Source organism: Agrilus planipennis, unplaced genomic scaffold, assembly GCF_000699045.2.
Source record: "Agrilus planipennis isolate EAB-ADULT unplaced genomic scaffold, Apla_2.0 scaffold13, whole genome shotgun sequence".
NCBI lineage: Eukaryota > Metazoa > Arthropoda > Insecta > Coleoptera > Buprestidae > Agrilus > Agrilus planipennis.
Genome location: NW_020439040.1, coordinates 1805505 through 1824363, shown reverse-complemented (window position 1 = coordinate 1824363; position 18859 = coordinate 1805505). Strand labels below are relative to the sequence as shown.

At 35.9% G+C, this 18859-nt stretch overlaps 1 protein-coding gene across 1 annotated transcript; it reads left to right on the top strand.

The window, feature by feature from the left end:
* LOC108744237 (epidermal growth factor-like protein 8) lies at positions 1-18023 on the top strand. Its single transcript, XM_018479900.1, has 4 exons — positions 1-404; positions 16766-16891; positions 16957-17075; positions 17677-18023. Exons 1-4 carry the CDS (start codon positions 16-18, stop codon positions 18006-18008), a joined length of 966 nt encoding a protein of 321 aa, XP_018335402.1. The 5' UTR covers positions 1-15; the 3' UTR covers positions 18009-18023.
* The last annotated feature ends 836 nt before the right edge of the window (positions 18024-18859 follow it).

The following is an 18859-nucleotide window of genomic DNA, read 5'->3' as shown; positions in this document are numbered from 1 at the left end:
TTTCTGGTGGTGGTCATGCTGCTGTCTCTGCTGCTGGTGATCCTAAGAGAGCACGTGTATCAACCAGCAGCATGCCATCAGTACGCAATCAGTATGCTTCGATGCCGTTCGCAGGCCGATGGCGTCGCGATGCTAGTCGTCGCGACGTCTTTCATTTTCGTCGTCTCGATCGCGAACGTTTCCGCCGGACGACGCGAACTTCTTTCGTCGCTCCATCTTCATCATCACCACGTCCAGCAGCAGCAGCAGTCGCTGCATCATCTTCAGAAGGCGTCGAAAGAAAGCGTCGGCGTTCAGGCGACGTCGACGACGCCTACAGCGTCGACGCCCGCGACGAACGCGGAAGACCTCGAAAAAAATTATTACAAATCCAATATTATTGCTTCTCCAATCAAGCATGCGGGGTAAGTTTCGGGAAGACTCTGTAGAAATATTTCTTAATAATACATTAATTACTTACCTAATTATTTTTAGTTTACAATTTATTGTCTATTATTACATTTCTTCACACAAATACTGCACTAATTAATTGATTAATTGATACATAGCAACTGCTTAATTATAAAGAAATATTACACTCATGACATCAAGTAATTAGCTTTGTCTCTTATACATTAAAAATAATTAACCATGGACTTTTATAAACAGTCGAGCGCATTATTTAAATATTTAATTTGTCTTTTTATGGGCAAATTTCATTGAATTATTTTACGTACTTTTAGTGGTTGGGAATTCTTCTGTCATAAAACAAACAAAACATAAAGATGAAGCTTCTTTACTTTATTATCTGCACAATACTTTTAATGAACCTTTTCTTCATTGAACCACAAACTAAATCCATTTACTAGATTCGGTCAATTTTATAAAAATGCTACTTAATTTAATTAAGTGCTTCCAAGCAATAACACGTTATCGTACATCTTCAATTTCAGTTTCAGTATATTTTTATTATACCATCAACTCCAACTATTAAGTCGTTTCAAGCCAGTATCTTTTATCAATTAACGGTAAATCTTCGTTGACCCGACGTTTATTTTTAATTAAAATAAAAATTACACCGGTTCTACTATCACCCATTAGAAATATTATTATTATGGGCACATGCATTAATAATAATTATGTTTGCAATGGTGAGTAAGTTACCGAGTGAAATTCCTTCATGGTTACTGTGTAATGTTGGCGAAACCGACCATGCAGATGACATTTAATTTCTGAGAAAATAGAAAAGATGACATGCTAATGTTAAAGTGCTTATTTGGCTAGTTTATAAACGATCTGGATAAAGCATAAACATATATTAACCAGATTTATAGCTTTATGGTTATATATCATAGTTTCGTTAAAAGAAGAATACATACCTACACGGTGTACGGGTCCCACAATCTGCACGAAGCCACACGTTACTTAAAGCTCGCATGATTCATGAGTCTCACATGCTACATGAGGCCCAAATTATTCATGAAGTCCACACACTTCATGAGTCCTTACGCTAGATGAGGTCTACACGCTGCACGAAGCTATACGTTGCATAAAGCTCACATTCCTAATGAGGCCCACACGCTGCATGAGGCCCAAATGATTCATAAAGTCCACACACTTCATGAGTCCTTACGCTAGATGAGGTCCACACACTGCACGAGGCTACACGTTGCATAAAGCTCACATGCTTCATGAGACCCACACGCTACATGAGGCCCAAATGCTTCATGAAGTCCACACACTTCATGAGTCCTTACGCTAGATGAGGTCCACACGCTGCACGAAGCCATGTGTTACATGAGGTTCATATGCTTCATGAGGCTCGCACGCTGAATTAATGAGACCCAAATGCTTCACGAGTCCTTACGCTATATGAAGTTCATGCGTTACAAGATGCTCACAAGCTTCATGAGGCCCACACTCTACATAAGGCTCAAATGTTTCATTAAGCTCACATCATGAATCCCTACGCTACATGAGGTTCACACGCTACACGAAGCCACACTTTAGAATAAGTCTGTCATGCTTCATGAGGCCCACACGCTAAATGAGGCCCGAATGCTACATGAGTCCTTACCCGACATGACGTGCAAGCCACACGCTACATGAGGCATACAAGGTACATGTGGCTCACAGGCTTCATGAAGCATCATGAGATATCCTTACGCTATATAAGTATATAAAAAGCTTCGTAATTTACATAGTTGAAAATGAAAATGTTTCAAAGGTCGATTGATTGCTTCCGAGTTCCGAATAGGTCAATCGTAATAGATATCGATAGAAAAAAAAGAAGTCAAGCTGCTTCCGCTTTATCTCTAGCAATAAATGATTTGTAAAAGGAGTGTATAGAATTGGAAGAGTCGGATAAAAAGTAGTTCTCGAACGACATTACTACCGGACCAACCTATCCCTTGAATCAATTTAATGAGACGTGAGAGACGTCGAAAGAGGACAGAAGACGTGAATTAGGTGATTACAGGATGTCAGGGCTACTTTTTGCTCTATTCTTTTGTGCTAGTCGCGAGATACGTTTATCTGAAGTTACACGTAATGAGAATCCTTTTACAGGATTTTCCGGTAGTACATGAGAAAATGCACATAGGTACAAGATAAAATAGATCGTACTTATATTTGCGAGGAGATTTAAACGAAAAAGTCATCATCCCTAGCAATACGAAAAAGAAAAATAAAAGAAAATCTTTAAATAATATCTTCATAGTCTTCGGGGTCAAGGAAATTAGTCAAACTTCGATGGTTCGTATTTAAAAATAATACAAATAGATATGCATTTTGTATTTCGTGTTTGTACTTTAAATGGGTAGAACTATTTCAAATAAATTACGTATTACGTCTCTGCAGGTATTGTATTATGTAGCATCGCATCGTACCGCATCGGTTTTGTTGAAAGCGTTCACTAGTTGTTATAGGTAAAGAAAGAAAGTTGCGGGTCGAGGAAGAACCGGTACCAACCTACCGGCCGGGCGCAGCCCTTTTTTTGTTTCAACCTGCAGGGTACATTGTCGTTGTTGTTGTTGTTGTTACTGCTATTGCTGCTGCTATTGAATAATGCAGTAATTCGCTATTATTCATGAGAACGGACCGACCGAGTCGTGAGTCGTATATGTCAGCGATCCGTGCACAATTTGACACTTGTAATCACGAAGATAATAACATTCCTGTCGTGAAGATCCGCAGATCCGATGCTACCGTTGAACGAAAGGATAATGATCGCCCTAGGTCTAGATACGGCTACGAATTTAGCACACAATAGGGAACACAACACGGGGATTTCATTGAAGTGTATTAATATTTCGAAATATTTAGGAGAATACTTTAAAAAATATTCTCTCAATTTAAACTAGGAACTAGCATTTATTGGCACAGGAGCGAGCAAGATGATCTTGATCTTGATTCGAAAATGCAAGACAAAGGCCAAAATTGAACGAACAAAACCGAGACTAACCCGATACTCTCTTAGCAAGACCCTCAGACTTGGGTATCTTGCTAGAGCGCTAAGATCCAGAACTTGGGGATATCACGACGTGATTGATTAAAAGTCCAGAGGGTTCATTTGGTGCAAGTACTATTCAGCAGAGGTCGGACATTTAAGAGCAACACAGCAACAAAAAATACAAAGGGAATTCCTGAATGTTTAGAACGAAATGAGACATCTTGAAACGCCTTGATAAACCACTTAGATAGACATCCCCTCTTTTAGTTAGTCTTCCTCACTTCATTCTCATTCATGTTTGATTGTTTTGGTAATCGATTGCTTATTTTAATACGAATGAGTTGGTTTAATGGATCCACCGGTTTTATCTCGCATCATATCTTGAGATAAGCATCTAAATCTTTATGTGTGTGTCCGAAGGTGTATGTAACCAAATCATGCATGGATGGTCGCAACCGTGAAAGGAATTCACTTTCGATTTCGTGGATTCCGTGTTACGGCGATGTAATTTTAGAAGTCCATCTGGCCGTTTACCTCGCGTCCTTGGAACCGAATTCACACACGGGATGACCATTCAGAAATCAAGTATCATACGCGTATGTCATAAAACCATGGAATTAAGTAGGTACGTACTGTACTAAAAGTAATAACCGCAATGTTAGTAAACGAATGCGTCGCGTATTAATAGAAGCAGAAGACGGCGGTAAAAATTTTCTATATTGAAATTTGTGGTATTGGACGCGAAGAAAGAGGCTGTTAACTTTGCGTCAGGTGCGGCTTCGATTTGGCTCGGATCCAACCAAAGTTTTTATGTCTGTGAACTATAAAAGGACATACAGAAACACCTTCGGCGTACGGACGCAAAAAATCGTCAGCTAATCCAGTTAAACCGCATCGATTGAAACTTATCCGCATCAAGGATTATCCGAATCTAATGTGGAATCTTTTATTGATTTCTCGCGATATGAACGATTTGATGGGAGCTGACGAAGTCTATGAGAATATTTTAAATAATATTTTACCATACAGTGAAATGTTGTGTCTAGACTTCGACACGGTTCTTACCACTCCTTGGAAAAGAACAATGCTTTAATCGAGATTTATACGGAACTATATATATTTCTGTATATGCTTCATAGTAGCGAACTGTGAACGTAATTTACTACATCGTAAAAGGCAATTAGGTGTACAGCAGATAAATAAAAATATTGATACACAGGGTGACGAAATCCAATAGGGCAAATAATCGTTACACATATATTGGCAGGTTTGTATAAAAGGATAACCAAGAGGATGCTGTGTGATCAGTATTTTAAGTTAAAAATCACCCATATCTCTACATAGCCATGGATGCGCTACAAAAGAGACCGAACCTCAGAGCTGGATGCACGTAATAATGATTTTGCCGAAACCACTGTAGTTAGTGGTTCATATATATTCGTTCTAAAAACTTTTGGGTGTTTCATTCCCACCAGCCACTAACGCTGGTGGGCGGGCAGTTCTGGACTACTCCGGAAGTTAGGGCGGAAGACCCTCTTCAGCTTTCATTCAGGAATCGTGGGAATGGGTGAGTGGTGGTTCGGGTGAGAAAGATGAGATGGACGAAATGAAGACACAAGAGAATGAAAGATTATCTGTGGAATATTACTACCCCAGCATTTACCTAAGTGATCCAACGAAACCACAGAAAAACTTGGACCAAGGCAGACGAACCCGGAATCGAACCAACCGCTCAGTATATCTTCGTTCTGGCTAGCTTTCCATGAATTACATCCCAGACCAAAGTCCCAAACCACCACAAGTCCCATTCAAAAAACATACTAAACCAATGAAATTTTAATTCTTGTTTGACCGATTTTAACGAAAGGATTGATTCGAAGCCTTTGAAACGAGCCTATAATGATTATAAACACTAAAAGTCTGCAAGGTCACAAAATCATACTAATAAGTTATCTTCGTTAATCAAAAGCTGATGTACCAACACCCAACAGAAATTGCAGCAGTTCGGCGATTCTGATGTATTCTTGTTCTTGAGGAAAAATACAAGAATTATAATATAATAAAATCTTAATTACCAATTTTCTTATTAAATTAATATTGCTGGTGCTTGGTTTTTCTTGTTTTTTGGTATCCAATACCCGATAGATCCCAAAAAAAAAACTGCCGGATCCACCAGGTATCAAATCCAAACCGGGTACTGACTAATCTTCTACTACAGTGTACACTATCATCATCATCATCATCATAAGGTCATCAGTCCTAAGACTGGTTGGACACGTACCTCCACTCTTTCCTATCCTGAGCTAAACTACACTATAATAAAATAGAATTAATAGGTCGGTACTGCTATCAATTGGTATTAATAGTGTGGCCAAAAGAACACCCTGTATGTTGAAATTCTTTGCAATGCATGAAAAATGGTTTACTGGTGCAACAAGGGTGCAGTACGAACCGTGTTAAAAACAAGACCGACAGGTTTTCGCAATAAACATTAACAAAAGTGCCGCAATTCGTTAACTTCAAAAGATATATGCCCGTGTATATGGAACCCTATCGGCGACCAGAGGTCTCTGACACACCAGCCGTTAAATTGCGTTATTTTATTAGTAATCTTGATCTCAAACTGATTTGCTTACCATAAACCACTAACCACTTGCTAGATTTATGGCGGATACCGGGCGATTTATTGTAGATAGATATTTCAGCTTTTAGCAGATCTATAGGGACCTTTTTAGTAATTTTTGAAGTCCTTGAGAGTAAAATTTTAAAGTGCATACTCGATCATCATCATAGGGTCGTATCATTACATCTCTTCTACTTCTTCTGTCCTGACTTCCTAGATACCTAAAATCAGCCACTTCTTCTATCCTTATATTCGCTCTTTCCTTACTTTTTCTTCCATACTCCATATAGTAAATATAATAAAAGAAGAGAAAACTCAAGTCGTTATCTCCTCTAATAAAGAGGAATGGGCTAATTGTTTCTATACTGCATGATGCCAGTGACAGAACAAATAAAAGTTATTGATGCACTTTATCTTGGCTCCGCGATTGTCAGTTTCGCGGTCCGTTGATGCGCTATAAATAGCGTCCAGTTTTTGATAACAATTGCTCATAAATTTTTATTTCGCCATTACCAAGGCAATTACACACATGCCACAATATTTATTGTAAACGGCTTTTTCCTCACGAGGGGTCAAGAGAGGAGATGGACGCAAGGCGCAACAAAACAGAATATGCACAATTTACGCAAGTGCATCGAAGTGTTGTTTGCATGTATTGCAAGAAAAATTTAGTGAATAATTAGTCAGCGTTCACCTCGGGCGTTCGCCGTCTATAAATTAATCTTTTGACATGTTTTAAAAAGACATAAAAACAGGCAATTAATGTTAATGTTATTTGGCCATTTAAGCGTTAAACGGCATATAAAACTCAATCACTGAAGCACCCGTTTACGTCGTCGTAAATATCAAGCCGCATTTCTGCATAAATTAACATTCATCCACCATTTACGGGGTGGATCTCTGTTATTCAAATTAAAACGTAAAAGAAAATTGCTTTTTCCTTTTAAGACAATAATAAATTAACAAAAGAACATACAGTAATGTCTTTTTTCGGGTATTTTTTACCGTAGTCGAATTACTTTCAATTCCAGACGTTTCGCTGTTCTTCGTGGGTGGACTGACCCGGGGTGCAGGGGTGCAAATGCACCCCGGGCCAAATGACTCAAGAAATGTAAAAAAAAAGAGAAATTTGGTTACATCGCACCCCGGGTCAAAATCTTCAGTCCGGCTCTGTATGACTGAGTTAAGATTGAACAATAGTTTTAACCTAACCAAATCTCAGAACTACAACACTTCTTGTCAATGGATTGTTACAAAACATTAGCTTATTCTTGATAATTTTGTAATACAAAAATAGTTTTTAAAGGTCGAAATTGTTTTTTAACCAATTCTAAATTCTAGACAACACTCTATGGAGTGTATTTTGAAAATGCCCCTGTATAATACAACTGAGATTTCTGGAACTAATAAGTACTCTGCATTAAACCAATTTTTATTGTCGACGCCAAAATGGCTCGAAGTAAATTGAAAACAATTAAAAACTCTTTTATGATTTCCCAGAACATAATAATGCCAATCGGAAGATTGATGCACCACTTTAAATACATTAATACACAACCATAAAAAGTTGTCATTAAAATATAAATTATAATAAATGTTGCAATCGTTTACAAAGAAATGCTTTACAAAATTTGTAAAAGCTTTGCGATAATAGTGTTTGAAAATTGATATTATTCAATTAAAGGAAGAACTAAAAGATATTGGCGAGGTTAAAAGACACAGTGGAACAGAATTAATTTGAAAAGAAACTTTATTAATTATGAACCGATCTGGACAAACGTTACAAAAGAACTAAACAAAAAGCGATTTGTTTAGAAATCACTATGGTGAAATAAAAGGCGGTGCCAACATAATAATATGAAATAACCAAAATAGGCGCGATAATTGAAAAACTCCAACAAAAGAAAGTGACAGAAAACAATTTTTCGGACAAAGAACCCTTTCCTTATTCAAATAAAATTGTTTTTACTCCTTTCGTACATATGTATGTCTGCACGAAAAATCTCGTAAAGCGTCGGAAAAAGTTGGGGGTTGTTTGAAAACATTTCAAAAGTGAAACAACAACATTATTATTCCGACCTTGTTGCCGTTGTTTCTTCATTGCGGACAAACCATCTCGGAGCCTGGTCTTATCGATTTTATTATCCTTGATGGAACAGCAGGATCGAGATATGGCACCCGTCCAATTGGCTGTTAACATTCGTAATAACTGATTCCGTGAATTAAACCGAATATGAATAATGGGATTACTATGATTACAAAGCTGTCCGACATGGAATTAATAAAGGCTATGACGACGCGACCACTTGTCTATAATCGCGTTATCTCAATTAGATCTAGCTACCTGTATGTATAGGGTTGTTGTATAGGGAAAGTCATTTCGTTTTTTTCCGACAGAGGATTTAATTGTATTTTTTTGCACATTTAAGCCGTATAATTTTTATATGCTTTGAGAGCTCATATAGCAAGGCTTGTGTGTGAAAAATTCCAATTAATTCTACGCAGTAGTTTTTGGTTGGTGCCCTTTTAAATATGGAGAGCGATAAGCAGCATTTTCGACATATCTTACTGTTTTACTACAGAAAGGGTAAAAATGCTGTTCAAGCCAGAAAGAAATTGACTGATGTGTATGGAGAAGGTGTGTTGACAGTACGCCAGTGCCAGAACTGGTTCGCTAAATTTCGATCCGGCAATTTTGATGTCGAAGATGCACCACGTTCGGGAAGGCCGGTTGAAGCTGATAAAGACGCGATAAAGGCATTAGTTGATGTGAACCGGCGAATAACAACACGTGAGATCGGATTGAGGTTAAATTTATCAAATTCAACAGTTTATGACCACTTGAAAGGCCTGGGATTATCCTCGAAGCTCGATGTATGGGTTCCCCATGTTCTCACAGAGAGAAATCTGTGTCGCCGCATTGACGTCTGCGATTCGCTTCTCAAACGTCACGAAAATGATCCGTTTTTGAAGCGCATCATCACTGGGGACGAAAAATGGGTTGTATACAACAACGTCAAACGCAAGAGGTCATGGAGCAAAAAAGATGAACCGGCTCAAACCATTTCCAAAGCCGATATTCACCAAAAAAAGGTGATGCTGTCTGTTTGGTGGGATTTTAAAGGAATCGTTTTTTTTGAGCTTTTACCGGATAACACAACGATTAATTCGGAAGTCTACTGTCATCAGCTGGACAAACTGAATGATGCACTTCAACAGAAAAGGTCAGAACTAATCAACAGGAAAGGTGTAGTGTTTCACCAAGACAACGCGAGACCTCACACAAGTTTGGTCACTCGCCAAAAGCTTTTACAGCTTGAATGGGATACAATGCTACACCCACCATATTCTCCAGACCTGGCACCATCGGATTATTATTTGTTCCGGTCACTCCAAAATTTTTTAGACGGTAAAACCTTCAGCTCAAATGAGGAGGTGAAAAACCTCCTCGATCAGTTTTTTGTCAGCAAAGACCAAAAATTTTATGAGCGTGGAATTATGCTACTACCAGAAAGATGGCAAAAGGTGTTGGACCAGAACGGTCAATATATAATTTAATAAAGTATTTGTTTATTATACGAAAACTGTCTTTGATTTCCACAAAAAAAAACGAAATGACTTTCCGAACAACCCTATATTTAGTCACAGAAGCCACTGGCGAAACTTTTTAGCCGTATGATAAGGATGATAATAAGATATTTCGAATCGAAAGTGAAGCGGGTAATTTTTACCTCAACTTTCTCGTGAATTTATCAACAATTGACCACCTTAGTGTACCGACCGCTTTGTCAAGGACTTTGTGTCGCAAATGTAGGACTAAAAAAAACGTAGTCGCTCTCGCGAAACAAACATGTACCAATGCAATTCAGAATGCAGCTGTATCTTGCTGTTTATTTATTGTTATGACTTCAAACGGAACGTATCATGAATTGTATAAGGGAGTAATTAATGTTAGCAATCTCTGCAGGAATAAATATTAGCTCAGACGCGCGTAGGCCTGTGACATGTTGCCCGTACTCGTGTGTTGTTTCATATTTAGCCATAACAGGTATAATATGCGAGTTACTTAACTTATTATACCTATAACGTCGATATGTTACGGGTAAAATGATTACTTGGTTAGTTTGTATACTACCTGGGTATGGGATACAATAGATTTTGTCCAAATGTCTGGTATTTGACGGATATGATTAAGATTATAAGGTGACGATAGAAAAAGGCAACACTAACGAAGTGAGTGACACATAGTAAAGTATGACAAAAATGGGATACAGAAAATATGCATTAAACGAAAATAAACAAATTGACCCGATTTTGCACAACATCTTACAAAGTAAAGAAAAAAAAATCTTCATTTGTAAATGTTTTCGTTGATTTATGTATTTTGCTAGCCATTCGTAGTCTATCGCTTTATTTCCCAACTTTCAAACAAATCCTAAGTTTGTTTGTGTTCCAACCGTCAAACTGTCTGTATGAATTTAAAGGGAAATCGCTAACTTTATCTCTACCAGCAAAACTTTTAGCCAACACATGCATCTTATTGTTCTTATTTCTTTATTCAACTTGCAAGTGAATTTTTCAACATATTCAAACTTTTTACACAATTATTGGGTTTCAAATCACACAGGGTGTCTTGTATGGAATAGAAAAAGATAAGTCGGATAACTTCTTACAAATTTTGTAGTAGAAGCGTGCAACAAAACCAAAAATAAAATAACAAGTAAGATCGAATTGTTTGCTTCGCGCATCGTCAAGTTTAATCCTAAGATAGCATCTCTTTGTCTGAATCGCGACGAATACCTAAAGCAAATAGGATCTTTCGCAGGGATGAATAGTGTTTTAATTCAAACAAACTAGATAACTTGTGAGCTATGAAATCAAATTCCATGAGTAGTTCTGAAGCACATTTACAAATCATATGTTTGTATCTAACTAAACAATATTGAAAAAGTAAAAGCTTAAAGATCTAAAAGATATGATCTTTAATAAGTATATATCGAACTAAATTCTTAATTACTGATTATTATTATTATAGTAACACTTTCTTTGACGTTTTGTTCTCCATATTTATATATAATTTATCACTCTTTGTCGAAATATTTTTATCAGCATTATCCAAGATCTTTTTGAAAAACTATTCTTTCGTAACATTGAGGCCCCACAATCAACACAGGCCCCCTATATAGTTCCTGCCAGATCCATAATCCATAAGCCGATAATTATTTTAAGAAAATTAATCAATAATTGCTGTTAGAATATTTACTTGCATAATCGCTTTTGCATGCCATAAACGCGAGCATACCTAAATGTAGGTGATTCTTTTATATATTCTCAAATTTTATTACTTCGAATCGCTCTCTAAGGAGAAAAATACAGAATCTGACTACAAGGACTTGTTTTAAAGAATAAGACTTAGAAATTCACGCCAGACATTTTTTGATGACTCTGTACCGATAGTCCAACCGAATTGAAAAGAGATATTACAGTAGAAATACCTTACTTTCCATAATTGACACCCCAAGGGTGCATCTAAAACAGCGATTGAGTTTGTACGAGGACACTCATTATTGTTGACATTGTTTTTCGCTTGAAATCTCCAAATCCCGAGACAAAGTTGCAAAGAATCTGCTGCTATGAAGAATCTCTTTAAACATGATAGTAACTAACTGTAGTGGCGAACGCTCCTTTAAACGGAAAAGAATCAAACTGGTTGACGATTTTACATATCTGAAAACTAGAAAGGTGCCTTTTCGAAAAACACAATTTTGCACCAACCTGAGACTGATTGAGTTACTTTTCCGAGTCATATTACAATTATCTACTCATTTATTGTGAATATAAAGAAACAAATAATTGTTGATCAACCAAAATAATTCTCTTTTAAGGCTGTAGGAGCCCCGGTAGGTTTATGTGCCCAGGGCCTCCAATAGGTTAAAGACGGCCCTGGTAACATTCTTCTCAATCCATCTGAAGATTAGTATTTCAAACGTCCTGTTAACTTCTTCTGCTTGAGTTCTCATGTTAGTGTTAAATCTATCATACATATATATTTGGTAGCGGTTCTGAAGGCTTCTAGAATGAAAATTTATTCGTTTTCGTCGAGCATCTGCTCGTGATAATAATGCTGTTAGAATAGATTTATCGACATTCACAGATCATACGTAATTCGTCGTAGCTGGGTTTTTATTTGCGATGCCTAGAAGGTGGCTCGAAATGACGAAGAAACATTCACGCTGAATAATACATGAACCACCAGTCGAACGTGCCATTGTCGACCAGATAAATTGGAAATTTGTTGTTTTGCACGAATATCCATCTTATTTTTAAGTTTCTATTACAACATACTCATTCGGACCGAACAAAAATTATGGTTAAATAGTGAATCAGGCTCGAAGGACCATTGAATTTAATCAAGCAAGCACATGTACGTGTTTTGGGCATATTTTTTGGATTTAATGTTTAACTTTCTCTTCCTTTTAAGTCGTCACCTGAGGCAGGTATCATTTTTGAAAATCTTGTATCGTGTTTTTGCATTTTATAAAGTAGTTTGTAGACGAGCTCGCAGCGATTCAGTCGTGGTCCTTATTAAATGCAAATCCTTCGTTTTAAAACCTCTTTGTGCTACCTGGAGGCCCATCTCTGCGACTTTGTTATTAAATTTAGTTCGTTGATGGTAAAAAAACGTAATAAAAGAGACCCAACTCGAAAGCAGCTTAAAAAATACCGAACCGCGGACCTCACATACTTACTTTACACACATATGTACGCATATGCAGTAATGAAATCTGTTTTATGGGGCGAAAACACATAATTCTTTAGCTTGAGTCGTTTGAGCTTCTCGTAATTGCATGCAAGAATGCCATTTTGCCGTAAATACCCTTAGAGGTACCCACTTATGTATATATGTACAATCGTTCCATAAAAAAGTCAGGAACATCGGAATCCTACCAGCAGGTATATCTCTAATTAAATCTGGCATTAGTAAACAATAACTTTTACACTTTTTATGGTCCAATTGATGTTAAGTGAAGTCTTGAAGGAACGGAAAGTGAACTATACTATGGCTAAATATTACATTTTTAGTTTGAAAAAAATTGTAAGAAAAAAAGAAATAACAGCGAAAGAAAAACGTCTACATCTTGGAGTTGGGCAAACGCCAACGATTGAGAAACAAGTTTTTTCACATGTAGTCCTTAATTTATTTCAACACTTACATATCCAGCACCATCTAATTAATTACAATTAGCATATGGTCAGGAATTTAATTTATTTTAGAATTAAAATGTAAAATAAGAATGAGTAGAAACAAGGTTTCCAGTAATAAGCGTGGGATTGGGATTATAAAAATGTACTTTTCGAATGTGCATATATAACCTGGAACCGTTTTACGAAAACCCATCCTGACAATTTGCATGGTAGTACATCGTGCATGTTAGTGTATGTCGTGAACATTTATCATGGTAGGTCGCGACATTCGGTGTCAAACACACCACCAGAACACAATGTTTATAGAATCTACAAATTATACGAGAGTCATTGCGAACGCGAGAATGGTGCACCAAAAGGAGAAAGAGAAACAGAAGGAGAAAGAGATGATTGTACTATCAGGTCGACGCAGACAATATAGTCAGGAGCACAGGTGGTTTGGATAGGAATCCAAACATGATCCGCATAATAATGCCGTTTGATTTGATTCGAAGCTGGGCAATGTTATGGTACTACATTATGTGTATGTATATGGGTAAGGGATATGTTGAGCCAGTTTTATATATGATCGTAATAAAGGCTTCCTACCACTCCTTCTACAATGTGTCCCAATACTGGAATAAATTGCCTATCCGGCTCGAAGGACCAAAACCGAAAATGGTATTTTAACCAAATTTATTTCTACCATCAGGTTTCTTAAATGAAACTTACCTTGACATACCTGTACCCTGTACAGATATAAATGGTTCTATTTGTATTAGGTATGCGTTAATGCTAAAATATTGGCTATTAAATAGATACAACCTGCCCGAAATTCGGCTCGAAGGACCAAAATCAAAAGTGACATTTATAATTTGCTTCGATAAGCAATTTTTTAAACATATTCATTCTGAACGCACTGTAAGTCGGATACTCAGTTATTTGTGTACAGTGCGGCTAAAATATCTCAGGCAATTAAAGTGTGAACGATATATTTCAAAGGTCAACATCTCCACCCACGTCGCAATATTATTTCTTTCGCGTTTCCTGCGAACGATAATGGACAGGTAACAATGGATATTTCAACAGTAAAGGCAGTAAAGTTTGTTTTCTTGCTGTACATAAACCGAAAGTGAACGGTCTAGTAACGCCTGTCTCAATCAATGTCAAGATCAGTAAAATCCTCTTGAAATTGTTCGCAGGTCGCCGTTGGCTTCAGGTTTACGAAACGTGTTTGTTCTATTTCACGCCTCGTGGTCATTAAAGCTTACACAGGACATTACAAACCTTGTTTCAAGACGACTTGGGCCGAATACGCTTTACATCAGGTCAATAGTTTAATATTTAATAGGAACTCCGCGCCGAAGGAATCGCAATTCTCTCCTTTCGAGGACTTGTAACAGGAATCATCATAAAGAAGATTTTAGGACAAAATGAATTAAGGATGATGATTTTTGAACTTGTAATCGACTGGGGTTTAGTTACCAAAAATTTATACTTCCAGGTCTGATTTTCCAAATTCTTCATCTTTCCATTTAAATGCCAGAAAGATGAATTCAGACAAAAAAGGGTTTGTTTGTTATTGGAATTGGAAGACTGGGGTTGCTTTACTTTCCCAAAAAAGTTATGATTACTGTTCTATCTATTCATCAAAATATCGGAGTGTTGATAATCTGTTTGTTTGTTATTGAGGATGAAAGATGGTTGTAGTTTTGCTGGTCTATTTCCTAATGGCGAAAACGGACCTTGCTAACAACATCAGGTAGTGAAAGCTCGGCGTTAATGAAAATAAAATAATATTCAATTAAAACGGGATCTCATGTTGAGTGCTCGGCCGGGGCGGCTGTAAATAACAGATTGAATGGCGGCTCGTTAAATAAATGATGAATAGACGGGGCATGTTACTAATAACCGCTAACGATTTATGCACGTATATGTACCTAAGTATACATATATATTGAATCGAAAAGATAAATGACTTTTCGCCTTTCAATTTATTCAAAAAGTAATCGCTAGAAATGGGACCGAAACGCGTTTTTTAAAATATGCGTATGAGAAAACGTAACATTTACATATCCAACACAGAAGTTTAATTACGATTTTATTCCCAAAACGCTTATTTTAAAGCTGTAACGTGTACAAGTACCTAATGTTGCCTTTCCAGGAAATCTTGTAGAGAAATAGACTGTAGTGGAACAATCAAATTCAGCTTATTCGTTAAATTTTGCTTAAAACCATTTTAATCGTACATTAAACACGTCTTAATCTTCGAATTAACGATTTCTTATCGGTAATATGACTGAAAACATTACCCTACATTGTAAGAACAAAAAGAAAAATCGATGCGTTCAACTCTGACAAGAATTATTAAAGGTTTCCCGAAAGAAATTTAATTATTGAAATTTATAGCGTGCTGGAACCTCATAAACTTTTAAAGTCGAAGAGGATGGTCTTACTAATTTATTGCCTCTTGAAAATAGACATTCCTTCTTATCTATTATACAACCAGCGTTACTGCATTTTACGTTAAAATAAGGTAATAGTAAATTGTAAAGCAGAAATTCTTGAGATTCTCCTAGATCTGATTTTCTTAAGGAGCATGGAATTCTAATGAAAACTTCTTATCGATATTAGAGTGACTCATTTTAACAATCAAAAAGGNAGTAACTTTTATTATGCAACCGACAGAACTAACTTATCTTACGGGTTGCATAAACATACTTTAACATTTACAATTATATCCATAAAAAGGATTCAAATTGTAGTTCTTCCTTAATTTATTGAATAAAGAACAAAGCATAGAAAAAGCAATTTGTAATGTTTTCTTATTTTCAAATTATATCTAATTCTTTCCAACTGTTATATTAACATGTTTTAGCTTTTTTACAATCTTTTACGTTTTTTTATGTGCAACTTGTATCATTTTCAGATAAATCAATTTATTATCTCAATTATTAGTAAATAACGCCAATTTTAAATTTAATGCATTATTCCTTGCGAAAAAGAGAAGTTCGGGGAATCCACACATTAGCAATTTATGAGTAATTACGAATATAATCCATAGAGGTAGTATCTGCGTTCTGTCAAATTGCATTTTTTTCTAATGATTTTGCCTTTTTCCGATTTGTTAATGCATTTTGTTACCTCAATTACGTCATTGTTAAAAATATTAAATATGGTGGATGGTGCTTGGTGTGTGTAATGTTTATTTTGGTAAACGTTCATAATTTGTTGGTGAAATGTTGTGGCACGTATCAAACTATTTTATTAATTTTTTGGATTCAAAAGGAATTAGTTTAACTTGGGCGTAATTCCAAATTCACGGGTCAGAGTTTGAGAAATGAGAATAACATAGATAATAGATCTACGGGATGCCATGTTACCCCTATATATATATTTATATATATTAAAGATAAACTCATATTGCTATTAAAGTGTCGTCACAAAATGACTTAGTTTAGTAAACCCCTGTAGTAAAATTACTGCTAAAAGGAATAAAATTATGTAAAACATTTTTTTCTTTACAGAAGGCACGTGTGCACTACTTTTAAAAACGTTACAACCCCCGTGCAGACCAAACTACCCTATTGTAAACCCATCTACAAAAGATACACCCAAAAATGCAGCGACCATCACATGTGCAGCGGTGTAAAGTAATTTTTAATTGAAATGTGAATTAATCAAGACATTTTTGCATACCGAATATCTCTTGTTTTAGATTAGTTTATGAAACTGCTTACAAGAATGTCATAACATCGAAAAATACACAACATGTATTTTATTATTGTTGCCCAGGATGGGGCCAGGGAGACTACAGGGGTCATGGATGTACCAAACGTAAGAATTAATCAATCTCGTTTTTTTTTCCAATAAATTAAACTACATATATTTGTAAAACATATTAAATAAACTTACTACATTAACACTAAGTAACAGAGGCAGAGTTTCAATTTTTATCTCGTTAAAAAAATTAACAATATTTATGTAACTAATTGAGAAAATAAAACCTATTCAATTGAGCATATTGTTCAAAGAAAAACATTCATATAATAATCTCCAACAGACGCATTCTGTATAATTAAAAAATAATATACAATCATGCATTTAATAGGTGTACCTACCGAGATTAATTAAGCCTTTATTGTACAATCAGAGCGAAAAAAAAGTTTCTGGAAAAACGCTATTGTATGGATTGAGATATGCTGAAATTAATTTACAACACTAGAACGTAGTTATTGATTTTTAAGTCATTTTGTAACAATATCAGTAACATTTTATAATATGTGCCACAATTTAATGATTACCTTTACGATCAGCAGGTACAATTTTAAAAATAACACTGACATTATTTTTAAAATTATAAAATTGTGGAGACCCTGTATGTGCTAAAATCATGTGTCCTAAATCCGATATAAATCAGCCATTTTTTTTCTCTTAGCAAAATGTTCTCAGCTGTGCCAAAACGGCGGCACTTGTGTGAAACCCGACCTTTGTTTGTGCCCAAAAGGATTCAATGGGCGTTTTTGTGAAATAGATGTGGACGAATGTAAAGAACAAAAACCATGCGACCAAATCTGCCATAATACGCCCGGAAGTTTCCAGTGCCAATGTCGGGAAAATTTTACCCTGTTGGCAGACGGTCAATCTTGCCGAAAAGACGCTGACGATGGTACCTCATTCGAAGCTAAGGAACTCGAATATGGGCAATTGGACAAGAGAATTCAAAAACTGGAAGAGGTAAAGTTCGTCCTTCACAAATTCTGCCAATAAAAAAAAATTATATTAATACCTAATTTTACCCCTCTTTACCCCAGCAACCGTCTAATTAATAAGTTAAAGTAAGTGATTTATTGAATAGACGGGGCATGTACCTAAGTATACATATATATTGAATCGAAAAGATAAATGACTTTTCTCACCAAAGCTCTCGCTTCTGAAGATTCGCCTTTCAATTTATTCAAAAAGTAATCGCTAGAAATGGGACCGAAACGCGTTTTTTAAAATATGCGTATGAGAAAACGTAACATTTACATATCCAACACAGAAGTTTAATTACGATTTTATTCCCAAAACGCTTATTTTAAAGCTGTAACGTGTACAAGTACCTAATGTTGCCTTTCCAGGAAATCTTGTAGAGAAATAGACTGTAGTGGAACAATCAAATTCAGCTTATTCGTTAAATTTTGCTTAAAACCATTTTAATCGTACATTAAACACGTCTTAATCTTCGAATTAACGATTTCTTATCGGTAATATGACTGAAAACATTACCCTACATTGTAAGAACAAAAAGAAAAATCGATGCGTTCAACTCTGACAAGAATTATTAAAGGTTTCCCGAAAGAAATTTAATTATTGAAATTTATAGCGTGCTGGAACCTCATAAACTTTTAAAGTCGAAGAGGATGGTCTTACTAATTTATTGCCTCTTGAAAATAGACATTCCTTCTTATCTATTATACAACCAGCGTTACTGCATTTTACGTTAAAATAAGGTAATAGTAAATTGTAAAGCAGAAATTCTTGAGATTCTCCTAGATCTGATTTTCTTAAGGAGCATGGAATTCTAATGAAAACTTCTTATCGATATTAGAGTGACTCATTTTAACAATCAAAAAGGC

Excerpts from the sequence above, each read along its gene's own strand:
- LOC108744237 (XM_018479900.1), top strand. The coding sequence starts at position 16 with ATGCTGCTGTCTCTGCTGCTGGTGATCCTAAGAGAGCACGTGTATCAA. Across the intron at positions 16,892-16,956 it reads CACATGTGCAGCGGTGTAAA|ATTAGTTTATGAAACTGCTT; the intron begins GTAATTTTTAAT and ends CTCTTGTTTTAG. Across the intron at positions 17,076-17,676 it reads GGGTCATGGATGTACCAAAC|CAAAATGTTCTCAGCTGTGC; the intron begins GTAAGAATTAAT and ends TTTTTCTCTTAG.